Source organism: Alexandromys fortis, unplaced genomic scaffold (assembly GCF_014885135.2).
Source record: "Alexandromys fortis isolate MF-2015 unplaced genomic scaffold, M_Fortis_MF-2015_v1.1 scaffold_184, whole genome shotgun sequence".
NCBI classification, from domain to species: domain Eukaryota; kingdom Metazoa; phylum Chordata; class Mammalia; order Rodentia; family Cricetidae; genus Alexandromys; species Alexandromys fortis.
In genome coordinates this window covers 3159507-3173421 of record NW_026068125.1, presented here as the reverse complement: position 1 = coordinate 3173421, position 13915 = coordinate 3159507, and the positions used below count along the sequence as shown (strand labels likewise).

Genomic DNA, 13915 nt, shown 5'->3' with positions numbered 1-13915 from the left:
AAATAACAACACACAAACTGTATTCATTTAAGAACTGCTTGGCCCATGAACTCTAGCCCTTACAGGCTAATTCTCGCACCTGGACTAGCCCATTTCTAATAATGCGTGTAAGCACCCCAAGGTGCGCTTACTGGGAAGAGTCTAGCCTCCGTCCATTCTGGGAGAGTGGAGCATGGTGTCTCTCCGGGAGCAGAGCAGAGTCTGACCTCACTTCCTCTTCCGCCCAGAATTCTATTCTGTTTACTCCTCCCATCTATGTTCTAACCTATCAGGGCCAGCCAAGCAGTTTCTTTTATTGCTCAGCCAATGAAATCAACAGATTGATATGACACTCCCACATCAGTGATACCTTTCACCATTGTGGTATCTCTTTCTACATATTTCAGTCACGTATTTCAGTCACTTCATAACTTCAGCCTGAAATGCTTCCCCTCACTCCACAGTTCTTTTTCATTAGCACATTTTGAGTAGACTCAAAATTTAACCAAGTTATTGTGAGCATTTGAAAATTTATGCTTCTAGGGTTTCAAGTAAGTATAATTTATTTATTTATGAAGCATTTTGTTTTACCTTAATCTTTTATATAAACACTAATGTTTAATCTAGAATCAATTATAGTCTTTTCCTTGGATGTCTCGGATATTTAATATGACTACTTGATATTAGTACAGTCTTTCTTTTCTAAAATTGGTAAAAGTTGAAGTAAACTTTTCCTGAATTCTAGATGTGTATTGTTCATAGTTTACTAATGTACTGGGCTTATTATAGCAATACATTAAATGAGATAAATTAGATAAACATGCATGATTTAGTTTGTACAAAACCTTACTGAGTGTGCTGCTTTGCTTCCCATCCTTTAACAAACAGATTTCATTCCTTTTGAACTTTGTTTTCTGGCATAAAAGTTTTTTTATTATGGAGAATGATATATAATAAGTAGGGAAAATAACATAATAAGCTCTCATTATATGACCCAGATTTACCTTCCATTACCTCCTCCACTTCCTTCTCTGCTACCCGTAATGATTTAAAGCAAAAAGATAGAAATTTGGATTATTAACATGTTCATAACTTTGTTTAAAGTCATTAAAACAAATAAAAATATGGTCAAAATCTGGTTAAACTGTATTTGGACTATCAAATACAGTTCAGTTTAGCAAATAGCTCTAATACTGCTAAAACAATATTAAGTGCTATATGGAACTTATAGGGAAATGGAATATAGTATAACAGAACCAGGTATTTGTAAAGGAAAGCAGCAAAAGATGGACTTCCACAGTGACCCATTGACTCTCCCTCCAGACCTATACTCCAGTGCTTTCCACAGACACCAATTAAGAATAGCCTCCTGTTACCAGCTCTCATCGTAGCCACTCATAACAGACTCACTCCAAGTGATCTCATAGGTCTCTCCATCTTGAGGTCTAATTTAATGGTTTCAGGGTGATGGGGCTCTGGGCTTTTCTCTCAACATTTCCTGGACAAAGTGGATCAGTGATTCGATGTTTTTAACCTGGTTTTGGTGTGAACCACAGCTTATTGCCTAAAGCCAACTTCTCTCAGTGGGGCAAAGGGCTGATTACTTACTAAACATTTGCTGATGTCTTGAAAATTGTTGTCAACCTAAGTAAGGAGAAAACAAAAGTTTTCACAATAAATGAAACTTAATATGGGAAAGCACAGCATTGCAAAAGAAATAATTATGACAGAAGCATATTTTAAGAGATCAAGGCAAGGGAAAGTTTTCAAAGAAAAGTGGTGATTACAAATGATCTTTTACAATATTATTGGAAAAAATATATCTTCATATAGAAGAATGAAAATTGATATTTCAGTTTGTTTAAGTTGATCTTCAAGTTTGGACGTCAAACTCTGCAATATTTTATAGGAAAAAGAGTAGAAAGTACACTTCTGGAGAAGTCTCACATAAGAACTTCCTGATTCCAGTTGTCCAGGAAATAAGACAAACAACAAGTGGGACTTGCTGAAATCAAAAATTTTCTGTCTTTCAAGAAGAACTGTTATCAACTGAAGAAGCAGGCTACTAAATAGGGGCAGGGAATTATTGCATCTGATATAGGATGAGTATCTGCAATATGGAAAGAACTAGAAAAACAAACACCAAAAATACACCCCCCAAAAAAACAGCTGTAGAACTGAATAAAGAGTTCTCAGAAGAAAAAAATAACAAATGACTAAAAAATATTTTAAAAGTTCTCTATCATTCTTTGGCCAACAAATGCTGTCAAAGATATAGGGAATGGAAAACACCCAGAAACTGTTAATGGAATAGAAAATCGGTACAGCCACTGTGGAGAACAGTATGCAGTTCCTCCAAAAACTAGAAATATATCTATTATGCACTTCAACAATATCACTTTTATGTACATATGCTGGGAGCTGTGACCTCCCAGATCCTGAATTTCTTGTAAACAACTTGTTTTCCTTTGCTCTGATACAGCTTGCAGCTGCTCTGAGCACAATACTCTTAGGAGTCCCTGATGGCAGGGGAGTGGTTTCTGGTGTTTGGCTGGGGCATGGCTATCAGTTAAGGATCCCTATATAACCTGCCCCTAGACACAATCAAGGGGGCATTTTGGCATCAAGGATGACCTGTGTCTCTATCTGTGAGTCTTTGTGAGTTTCAGTCTCCAGTCCTTTGCCCGGTTCATGAACTGTATGGTAGCACATAAAGCGCAGATGGGTGTGGTGGGATATATATATATATATATATATATATATATATATCAATGACGCGTGACACTAATTAATCTTAAAAATAAAAACCGAATGTCAGATATTAGGGTGAAAGGTGAAAGATTAAAGAATCAAAGGAACAGCCATAACCACCTCTTACCTTTCTGACTCTTCAGACCGAAAAGGGCTGATCTCCCTCTTTACCACTTTCTCTCTCTGCCCATCCATATAACTTCCTGTCTCCTGTCTATAGAGACCTCTAGGCCTCTATGTGTTTTAACTGGAGACTGCATGTTGTGTCATGGCTGCCCAGACCGGAATAATCACATAGAAACTATATTAATTACAATAATGTTTGGCCTATTAGCTCAGGCCTATTATTAAATAATTCTTAAATCTTAAATTAAATAATTTTTACTAATCTATGTATTGCCACAAAGCTGTGACTTATTGGTAAGGTTCTGACATCTTTCTCCTTTGCTAGCTACATAGTGTCTGCTTTACTCTACCTATTTGCTTTTTTTTATCTCTGTTTGGATTTCCTGCCTGGCTTTACTCTGCTAAGCCACTGACCAAAACATCTTTATTCATTAACTTACATTTTCAGAGGGTTAGAGTCCATGACCACAAGCAAAGTGACAAATTTTTACCGTATCACCCCAGAGAGTGTACAGTCTCCTTGAATCTTGATTTTATCCCCATGAGCTGTGTTCCAGACATGGAACTACAAGCAAATTTGTGTTACAATAGATACTAAGTGCATGGAAATTTGTTACAATAGCCATAAAAACAATATATTTACCTAATCAGTTGTGTAGGATTCAAATAAGAGAATTAATATGACTCTGCAACAGAGCTTTCCATACAGTGATCATCCAAGGAATCTGAGTATTATGGCAATTTACATTTTTTTCTTTCAATATTGATCAAATTATATGTCTAACACTATTTCAAGTATTTAGGATGTAATATACAACAGGCTTGACCTAATAAAGAAGACAGCCACATAGCATGTCACTTCTAATACAAAGTATATTCTGTTTTATAAAAGTTTTTCATATTTTATGGTGCTATAACATTTGGGGCGGGGAGACTTTTCTGACCAGAGAAAGCTTTTTTACAGCAAGTTAACTCACAGTAGGTAGTAAAGAACTTCTCAGTGTACTCCCAAAACCCTGTTTTATTTGATTCTCATGCACCAAGCCACTGTTTTCTCCATCCAAACTCAGCACAGGGCCAGATAATACACACAAGGACACTTCTCTTAAACAAACTGTTTTATTTATTTATTTATTTTTTTCAAATTCGTCAATCTGAAACTGTTTACCCTCCACTGCCAGTAAGGTCAGTGGCCTATGTTTCTCTTTACCTCTGCTCCTTTCTCGGGATCAGCTTCAGGGTTTTCCCTGCATGTCCCTGTGTAGCATGCTGCCCTCTTGCTTCATGGGGAATAGGGAGCATCAGTAAATTTTTCAAAACTTGAGGTGCATCACTCAATTAGTTTTTTACAAGCTAGGTCCTGGCACAAAGCAATATTTACGAACTTAGCAGTCTTTCACCCCACCATAGAGTAGGAACAAGGGGAAATGGAGTCAGATATGTTGAGACCTAGAGTATTTCAACAGTTTCCCTTTTGAAGCTTGAAGTAATCAAATCTGAAGGATACATTTCTATTATTTAAAAAAAAAGATATATTAGTCATTGGATAATTATTAGTGGCTCCTGCCTCTAATTCCGTCAATCAGGAGACAAAGACAGAGGAAAGCAGAACTCAATGAGTTTGAGGCCAACTTAGTCTATACAGCAAGTTTCAGGTCATTTAAGGCTACATAGTGAGACCCTGATTAACCCCAAGCAAAATGTCTTTAGTCAGACACAGTCACCTGCCTATAATCCCAGCACTCAGGAGGCTGAGACCAAAGGCTCAACAAGAGTTCAAGGCTAGTGAGTTCCAGGCCATTCTGAATTATAGATACACTGTCTCAAAAAACAAGCAAACAAAGATACAAAAAAAAAAATAACAAAACAAACAGAAACAAGCAAAAACATCCGAGCTAGCCCATCTCAATCTTTGAGGTTTTGTTCATTGTTGATAAATCATCTGCTTTGTGTCTATATCATTCAAGGCAGTAAGCAAATGAAAATGAAAAATTAATTGAAGCTTTTTTATCATTTAAAAATTTAAAGGATCCTTCTGTTTCACATTGTGCTGTCAACCCTGGCAGCAACAAGGAAAGATTGAGCTTTCCTTCTTTTGCCTGTGAGTCCTTTGCATGCCAGATTGGATGAGCTGGGTCATGACCTATGACTGGACAGCCAAAGGAGTATGAAGCAACCCGAGTTTTCTGAGAACTCCATCCCTAAGTAGCCATGAAATGATCAGTAGAACAGAAAACTTGGCAGCATTCACATTGTGTGGGGCTAAGTCAGTGGACTCATAATGAAAGTCCTGCAGGTGTCCACACCAGTGATAAAATTCCGGAGTTGCACAACTTCCTCTGTTAAAGCAAGCAGGATGGTGGTCTGACTGCTCTAAAGAGAATGTCCTGCTGTTTTGTACTAACACTCCTGTTTTCAGAGTCAAGGGCAGCCCTTGGTGGTGACTCGTCTTTTTGTAATCCCGTTAGCACACAGATTAACAGTTTTACTGGACACACAAGAAATACGAACAGGAATATTTATTAGAGGTTCAGAGATATTTCATCCTTGCTGACAGAAATAAACCAAAGTGGGATTAGTAGGAAAGCTTGCCCCTTGATTTCAGCTGTCATCAACTTCAGAATCTTGATGTTAAATGTGGAAGAGACTTCCTCCTTTCACAATTAAGACTCTGAAAAAGGAGTCACAAAAATGATTGAAACATGTGCTGTACAAATGCACTGATATCACCAAGCAGTTAATTTGACATATGATTCTTGTTTATAACAGCAAAAGCATACCCTGGGACTGAAGTACAGACCTTCTGATAGACATGCTAAGAGACATGCTGCTTGAGGATTGGAAAGGATTTTTTGTTTTGTTTTGCTCTACATTTTCTGAGGTTCTTATATTCCTGCTCACATTTTTTGTCAACTCAATTTGTATTGTACTTTTTGAGTCTGAGGATTCCTCAACTACACAATTATCCAAAGTTTCCTTGTACATATTAATTCTGGGAAGAGATGTGTACTGTTTAATGCTCCTGCAAACAGCTGGTTGCTTAGAGCTTCTAACTCTTCTGTAAGTGGTTCCTAAAGCTCAGAGGTTCTCCCCAACTTCTTGCCACACAGCAACTACATGTCTTCCCATGGGTAAAATAGCCTGCATAGTCAATGATTCCTCTTATACTAGATATAAGAACTCACTGACACCAGGTGGATTAGTGTTTAACCATTTAATTCCATAATCACTGTGAAGGGTACTATAGTATACATCTGGAGTCCTTAACAATTACTTGATCATGTTTATTTGTTGGTTGGTAGAATTTTCAGGAAGAAGTCACTCTGAAAATGGCTACTCTGGCCATCTTATCCTCACAGTAAATATAAATATTGAGACAAATAAGATATCTGCAGGATCATTAAATGGCCTTTTTTCCAATTAGAAGCACACCCTTTCCTCTAGAGAATGAACTACAAGAAGATTTCCCCTATATAGCCCATTTTGGGGGGAAAGTGTCTTTGAGAAGGAGAAGTGAATTCCACAGGATTTCAGACCTACTCCTATCTGCTCTATTAGATATGAGAGGAGACTTATTCAAAGCTTTCCTTGAAAGCATCCAGAAGGAGAATTGGGGCACCATATGTTCTATAACTCAATTTTCTGTATAAAGTTATGTAGCTAACATTATTACTAGCTAGAACTAGGTTCAATGCTAGAGTACTTGCCTGATATGCATAAAGATGCCTAAAGACCTGTGTTCAATTTCATTAACACACACACACACACACACACACACACCATTATTACTAGGTTCCAGCATCATTTCAATTAATCTGGAGTCACCCTTTGTGGTGGAAATGGAAGCTGAGGGTAAGAATCTTGACAGCATCAGATTTTAACTTTATCCCAACATTTCCTGGTATTCATTATTTTCCCACCCTGATTTATTTCTCCCCATACTCCTTCTGACTGACATTATGTTTTTCATTTTTATGTGTTTATTGTTAGTTCCTTTTAGATGGAATGTGAGATCCATGAAGAGAGGGCAGGAGGGAGAAAGAAATAGACAGAGACAGAGATAGAGAGAGAGACAGAGAGACAGAGAGAGAGGGGGGAAATCACTCCACTTTTCAGACTGGTCTTAAACTCCTGAGTTCAACAGATTGCCATATGTGAGCTTCCCCAGTAACTGGGACCACAACCACACACCATCATACCTGGGTTATTTGGTTTATGACTGACATATTTGATATTCAAACAAAATTATCAATTTTTGTTATGTTATTAAATTTTACACAGACAGTTTGGTGAAGTTTCAATGTAGAAATGTCCAGATTTGACAGAGTAAATAAAATTTCAAAATAAAATTTCTATTGGGTGCTTTTATGACATGCTAAATATCATCTTTCGTATAATTAAAACTACAAGTAAGTTTTGTTAGTCTTCTAGAATAGTAAACAGCTGCATGTTTTGGTTCATTTTATCTTAGCTTGTTAAGAATTGGCTTTGAGTGCGCCCCTCGTGTCCTGACTTCCTTGCTCATGTTCTCCCTCCTTCTGTTCCTCATTTGGATCTTAAGAGCTCAGTCCGGTGCTCTAGTTTGGGTCTCTGTCTCTATCTTGATCCATCATCAGATGAAGGTTCTAAGGTTATATGCAAGATATTCATCAGTATGCCTATAGGATAGGGTCATTTCAGGTTCCCTCTCCTCAGTTGCCCAAGGTACTAGCTGGGGACATCTCCCTGAACACCTGCGAGCCTCTCTGGAGTCAAGTCTCTTGCCAACTCTAAGATGGCTCCCTTAATTAGGATATATATTTCTCTGCTCCTTTTTCCACCCTTCCTTTATCCCAACCATCCCATTCCCCCAAGCTCCCCCCATCCTCCCCTTCTCACGTTTCTCACCCCATTTTCCCTTAACCCCCTGCCACCTCACCCCCAAGTTCCCAGTTTTTGCCCGTCAATCTTGTCTACTTCCCATATCCAGGCGGATGACTATATGTTTTTCTTTGGGTTCACCTTCTAATTTAGCTTCTCTAGGATCACAAATTATATAATCAATGTCCTTTATTTATGGCTAGAAACCAATTATGAGTGAGTACATCCCATGTTCATCTTTTTGGGTCATACCTCACTCAGGATATGTTTTCTATTTCTATCCATTTGCATGCAAAATTCATGAAATCATTGTTTTTTTACCGCTGAGTAGTATTCTTTTTGTTTGTTTGTTTGTTTGTTTTTCGAGACAGGGTTTCTCTGTGGTTTTGGAGCCTGTCCTGGAAGTAGCTCTTGTAGACCAGGCTGGTCTCGAACTCACAGAGATCCACCTGTAGTATTCTAATATGTATATATTCCACACTTTCTTCATCCATTCTTCCATTGAAGGGCACCTAGGTTGTTTTCATGTTCCGGCTATTACAAATAATGCTGCTATGAACATAGTTGAATAAATGCTGAGGAGCAGAAGGAGAGAGAAATGAGCAAGGAAGTCAGGACCACGAGGGGTGCACCCACCCACTATGACAGTGGAACTGATTTATTGGGAGCTTACCAAGGCCAGCGGGACTGGGACTGAATAAGCATGGGATGAAACCAGACTTTCTGAACATGGAAGACAATGAAGGCTGATGAGAATCCAAGGACAATGGCACTAGGTTTCGATCCTAATACATGAACTGGCTTTGTGGGAGCCTAGCCTGTTTGGATGCTCACCCTCCTGGACCTGAATAGAAGTGGGAGGACCTTGGACTTCCTGCAGGGCAGGGAATCTGGACTGCTCTTCATTCTTGAGAGGGAGGGGGAATGGAGTGGGGGGAAGGGGAGAGGGGGAGGGGAGGGGGGAGAAGTGATGTGTGGGAGGAGGGGGAGGGAAACGGGAAACGGGGAGGAGACGGAATTTTTTTCAACAACTAAAAAAAAATAAACAAAAAAATAAAAATTAACAAAAAAAGAACTGGCTTTGGCCAAAATGCTGCAGTACCTAGGATTTCTAGAAGAACAAAGAGAGCATTTAGAGATGTTGTTTGCCTTCCTGGAATTCATACAATGAATTGAAGAAAATTCAGAGTTACAAACACTGGTGAATCCAACACTAACTGATGACATTTCATTTGTATTTAGAGCAGCCTGACAACTGGGAATTTTTTTTTTCCTCCCTGGTTTGCCAAAGGCAAACTGAGTTGGAAAATGTTATTTGCTCTAATGAAATGATTTACTCTTACGCAATACTAAGCTGTGTCAATCAAGCAAATAAAGAAAGCCTTATTTATAAAAGTACGTGCTTCTTATTTCACTTTATTGCATCTCAGTCTCCAAGACAGAAGAAAAATGAACCTGTTGCTGCTTGGTACTTTTCTATTTTTGAATACTCCCCTAGCCTGGACAAGAGATAAGCACTATTACATCGGAATTATTGAAGCAGTTTGGAGCTATGCCTCTGAAAATGGAGAAAAGAAACTTGTTTCAGTTGACATGTAAGTCACTACTCTTTATTATTTATGAGCCAAATTTATAAGTTATCAACTTAAAAATGAAATCAGCAAGGAAAGTATTTGTTTAATTTGATAAACATAGAAACTGCAAAATGCTCACTTGAAAACCAATACTTGTACTGGTTTTCTTTATATTCCCTAGATTTGTTACTGTGAAGGCATCCTGCTCTTCTCCTAGTGCTCCAAGGGAACTGCACTAATTTCTCACTTGTTCCTGTGGTTAGTCATTCCCTTATCTATATTTTAAATGTGTTCTACCTCTGGATGCAGAAGTTCTTCACTTAAAAAAATCACTATATAAAATTTTCCTAATGGTAAAACTAAAGTAATACATCAAACATAGAAATGAGATACAGCTTCAAGAAATATGATTCTGTCTAATACTTGTTGGGTGATTCAGGACAGTGAATGGCTGATACTAATCTCTCAGTTTCTGAGTACTTATCTATAAAGTGAGACAGCAAGTACACCTCACAGGACTATTTTTAAAGTGCCTGCAAAGTTCTCAGCACAGCTCCACACAAAACATGTGCAAGAAATGATATGTTCTTACTATCATATCCTCATAGAATACCATGTAACCTCAGAGTCTTTGTGTTTTAGTTGCTTTACATCAAGCAATATTCTCTATACAAAGAATAGTAGAGTCTCTCTGAAGTTTATCTAAGCTGAGACCACCAGTTTTAATATCTAAACATTTATCCACAAATAGAAACTTGGGATTCAAACAAATATTTACTAGACTAGCAAATGTATTAGGATGGCAAGAGAGCTCAAGTGAGCCAAATGACCAGCAGTGACTGAGACTGTCTCTTTAAGAACAGCAACAGCTCTATTTTTGAGCCCAGTTATGTAAGTACTGAATCATTGATTTTGTTTTATTTTATATTCGGTTGAATTTTTATGGTAAGAAAAAATGCATTACTAAGGATAATGTCAAGTTGTCATTTTACTAACCTAGTATTGTTCAGTACGAAAAGGTTCTGAGCCGATACCTGGCCTCAGAGACACAAATAGAACTTATAATTTTTTTAAAGCCTGGTTTTGAGATAGTGTTCTCGTCCAAAAAAATCAGACATATTTTTACAACTTCACTAGAAGCCTAATTTTGTGTAGTTCATTGTTTTCATTATTAAGTACGATGTAGATTATCTACTTTTTCATTTCCAAGGAAAGGAGTCAGACACACTACAAAAGAAAAGAACTGGACTGCGGCTATACCTCAGTATATGCAAATATGGGTTCAAAGCCATGGGTTCAGTTATCAGCAACACACACACACACACACACACACACCTAAATTAATTAAACAAGGAAAAGTACTGTTCTACTCAATGCTCTACCCACCCTTGCCATTGTTTATAATAAAAAGTCAAGTCAGTCTATTGTGTAAAATCTATAATGCTCTGACCATGTTCCAGTGTGGTAAACACTAAGTATAAGGAAGTAGAAGGATAGAGTTGCTAAGAACTTCAGGGGGTGATTTCTTGACTTCCAATATTATAATGGTATGTCTGCTCCAGCTAGGAAATTAAAGGAAGATAAACTTGCCTACCCCATTATTAGCTAATAGAGACACTGAAGGGTGTTCAGAAGGAAAACTGGACACTTTTAGTTCAACTTTCTTTATGATTTTACCATCATATTATGATCCATAAGTTTTCTCCCTAATCTATATGAACATTGATTGGTGCTTCAGCAACTTTGCCCGTGTTGTGCTAAACTTTGCCAGATGAGTGTGGTAGCAATTTTTTTGTGCCCTCCTTTGTCATAAATCAGCAATGTGTGAATTAGTCCATGAAGCATGGTGGAATGTCACCAGGCATGGGTAGCTCTTCTCCTTGGTTATGGACAAAGCAAAGTAGAAACAAACAAGACGAAGACAAAGCTGTGAAAGAGTCTGAAATGAGTGTCAGGTGGAGCATTAGGCTGAAGCTGGAAGAAGAAGATACATTTGAGAGGCAAGAACTCCCTGTGCTATGATGGCTGCTTGGCCACAAATGTCTGTGAGACAGAAGACACTGAACAAATGTTTGTGGATATATGAAAATAAAAGAAAGCTTAGTAGAAGGCAGAAAAAATTGGCATATTATAAAAACTTTTCTTGCTCCTGAGTGGATAGATTCACATGGTAGAATGAATCAGGCAACAGAATAAAATAAGAAAATGGGTCTAGGTGGACTATTAGAGTTAGTGAAACTGAAAACAAGAGCAATGTTAAGGGAGAAAAATTAGTAAATTGTTTTTATTATGTTTTTCTGGTTAGGAAACTAGACTTGCCCTTTTGGAACCAGTTCCAATGCTATTTATTTCCGATAAAGTGAAACAGAAAATCACATCCTTATACTACAGTCAGTGCTGCCACTTCCAACAACATATAAAGATTCTAAAAACAGCAGTTCTTGAAATGAGTAATTTATATTTAAATAACAAAAAGGTATAAACATAAAAATATCTAGAATATTGTGTCCAGATTCCATGATTAATATTAAACATGCATTGAATAATTGAATTACTGTTGTATTAAACAGTAATAGTAATAATGACATTATGTTTTGATTACTTTTGTTTTCTAGTGACTTTTAAGAAGCTATGTGTTCTTTAAACCCAAGAACAACTTATCATAAACCCTTTATAATTATTTTAACAGACTTTTGATCAGGAATTGTGACTTTCCTAAAATGCTATAAACACTGATATTTAGTTTTATAGCCTGATGTAGGCTTGAAGGTTAGATGGTAGAATAATAATATCCTTATGAGCAAACCTAATGACTAAGAACAAACAAAAAAATCAAATTTTGACCAAAGAAACAGGCAACAAACTAAGACAATACTGTCCAAAGGTACAATCAGAATTATGCTAATCTGGGTATGCCAACTACACAATATAAAAGTGTTCATCTTTACTATTATTAAAAGTGTTCATCTTTACTATTATTATTATTATTATTATTATTATTATTATTATTATCATCAGGATAAAAGGTGACTTCCCAAATAATCTCTACTGTAAGAAAACAGAGATAATGTTTTTATACAGAAAAAAACTTGCAACAAAGGAAACATTTTACATTAAAACACAAACACATTTGGCCTGTCATGCCTTTAATGCCAGCACTCTGGACACAGAGGCAGGAGGATCTGTGTGAGTTCCAGGTTAGCCTGGTTCACATAGCAAGCTCCCAGACACCTAGGATTATACAGAAAGATCTTTAAAAAAATAAGAAAAAAGAAAAAAAAGAGAGAAAGAAAAGGGAAAAAAAGAAAAAAGAAAAAGAAAAAAACCACACACACACATTTACACATTTACATTTTAACAAATTTACCTGGCCATTCTGCCAGTCATGGATTGAGCTACCTAATCAGGTCACTAGGTTGCAAATGAATGTTATGTTTCCAGAAGCAACAATAAAACAATACATTTGATTAATTAAAGTGAAAATTTTCTGGTTAGACGTTAGTTAGCAGTTTCTGCTTGGTTGGGCCCATGCTTCACTTTACCATTTACTATCAGACATGTTCAACTTGCACTCCACAGGCCACACATACCTTTTTAGAGAACAGTTATGAAAGTGGCCCAACACATTTGTAGATGGCAACGTCATTGTAATGTCAAGAGCTTGGACACTCCTTTTACATTAAATTATGTTTTAGTTTGCTTATATAGGCACCCAAGTTGCTCTGCCTGATGCAACTGAATGGTTTCCCAAATAATTATTTTAACGCTCCCTCAAAAATACTTTAAAAATATTAAAGGACTACATGGTTAGTGTCAGGTTCCAAAGAAACCCAGGACAACTAACTCTGCTGGCTATTGACATACCAAAGCACAGAGCTCTCTCCGTACCTATGGCCCGTCTCTGTTCTTCTCATCTCTCCTCCTACCCTAAACCTCTCCAGCCCAGAGACTTCCCTTCTCTTCCCCCAACTTCCGTCTTCTATATAACTCTGCCATTGCCATTTCTGCCTCTCTCTCTCTCTCTCTCTCTCTCTCTCTCTCTCTCTCTCGGCTTACACTTGAACTCTTTGCCCTCTTAGTTCTCTTCTCTTCCTCCTCGCTCTCACCTGCATCTCTCTCCTCTCATGGCCTGGTTCAGTCTGAACTCTTCCAGATGCCTTGGGTTGTACTCTCCCTCACAACTACACTAAGACTCTTCTCCTCACACATCCCTAGGAGTATTCATATCATCAAGTTCATTCAGTGAGTTTAAGTCTTACCCGGGGTACATGAAATTCTGCCTCAAATTTTTCTTTTTATATCTTCTGAAGAAGTACAAAATTTGACTAACAGTTATTGGAAAAATCCATTTACAGTGCCCCACTCCCTGGTTTGGCTAAATAAAAATAAGACACAAGCACGTCATACAGGATAGCTTCTCTGGATACACTAATTAAACAACCTTACCTGCTATAACCATTTCCGTTTCTCCTAAGAAGGTTAGTTAACATTGGGTTCCTGTTGTGCTTGCAGAGCTTAGCTATTTTTTCCCCTGATCTTTTTTTTCTTTTTTTTTTTTTATTGAGAATAGGAAAAAAAGTTTCCGCCTCCTCCCAGCCTCCCATTTCCCTCCCCCTCCCCCCACT

At 37.5% G+C, this 13915-nt stretch overlaps 2 protein-coding genes across 4 annotated transcripts in view; one reads left to right on the top strand and one right to left on the bottom strand.

Annotated features, from left to right (window-relative positions):
* LOC126490665 (zinc finger protein 120-like) overlaps positions 1 to 3175 on the bottom strand; it is a 177396-nt gene extending 174221 nt beyond the window's left edge. Inside the window, exons 1-2 of the mRNA XM_050125748.1 lie at positions 2858 to 3175; positions 1588 to 1623 (exon numbers count right to left, since the gene is read on the bottom strand). The gene's annotated coding sequence lies outside the window, so the exon portion shown is untranslated. The remainder of the gene's footprint in view (positions 1 to 1587; positions 1624 to 2857) is intronic.
* Positions 3176 to 9123: 5948 nt separating this feature from the next.
* The window catches only part of Cp (ceruloplasmin), a 54626-nt gene continuing 49834 nt past the window's right edge, over positions 9124 to 13915 (top strand). For all 3 annotated transcript variants that reach the window (XM_050125724.1, XM_050125725.1, XM_050125723.1), the window contains exon 1: positions 9124 to 9311. In XM_050125724.1, the coding sequence (XP_049981681.1) occupies positions 9166 to 9311 (146 nt within the window). In that variant the 5' untranslated portion in view covers positions 9124 to 9165. The remainder of the gene's footprint in view (positions 9312 to 13915) is intronic.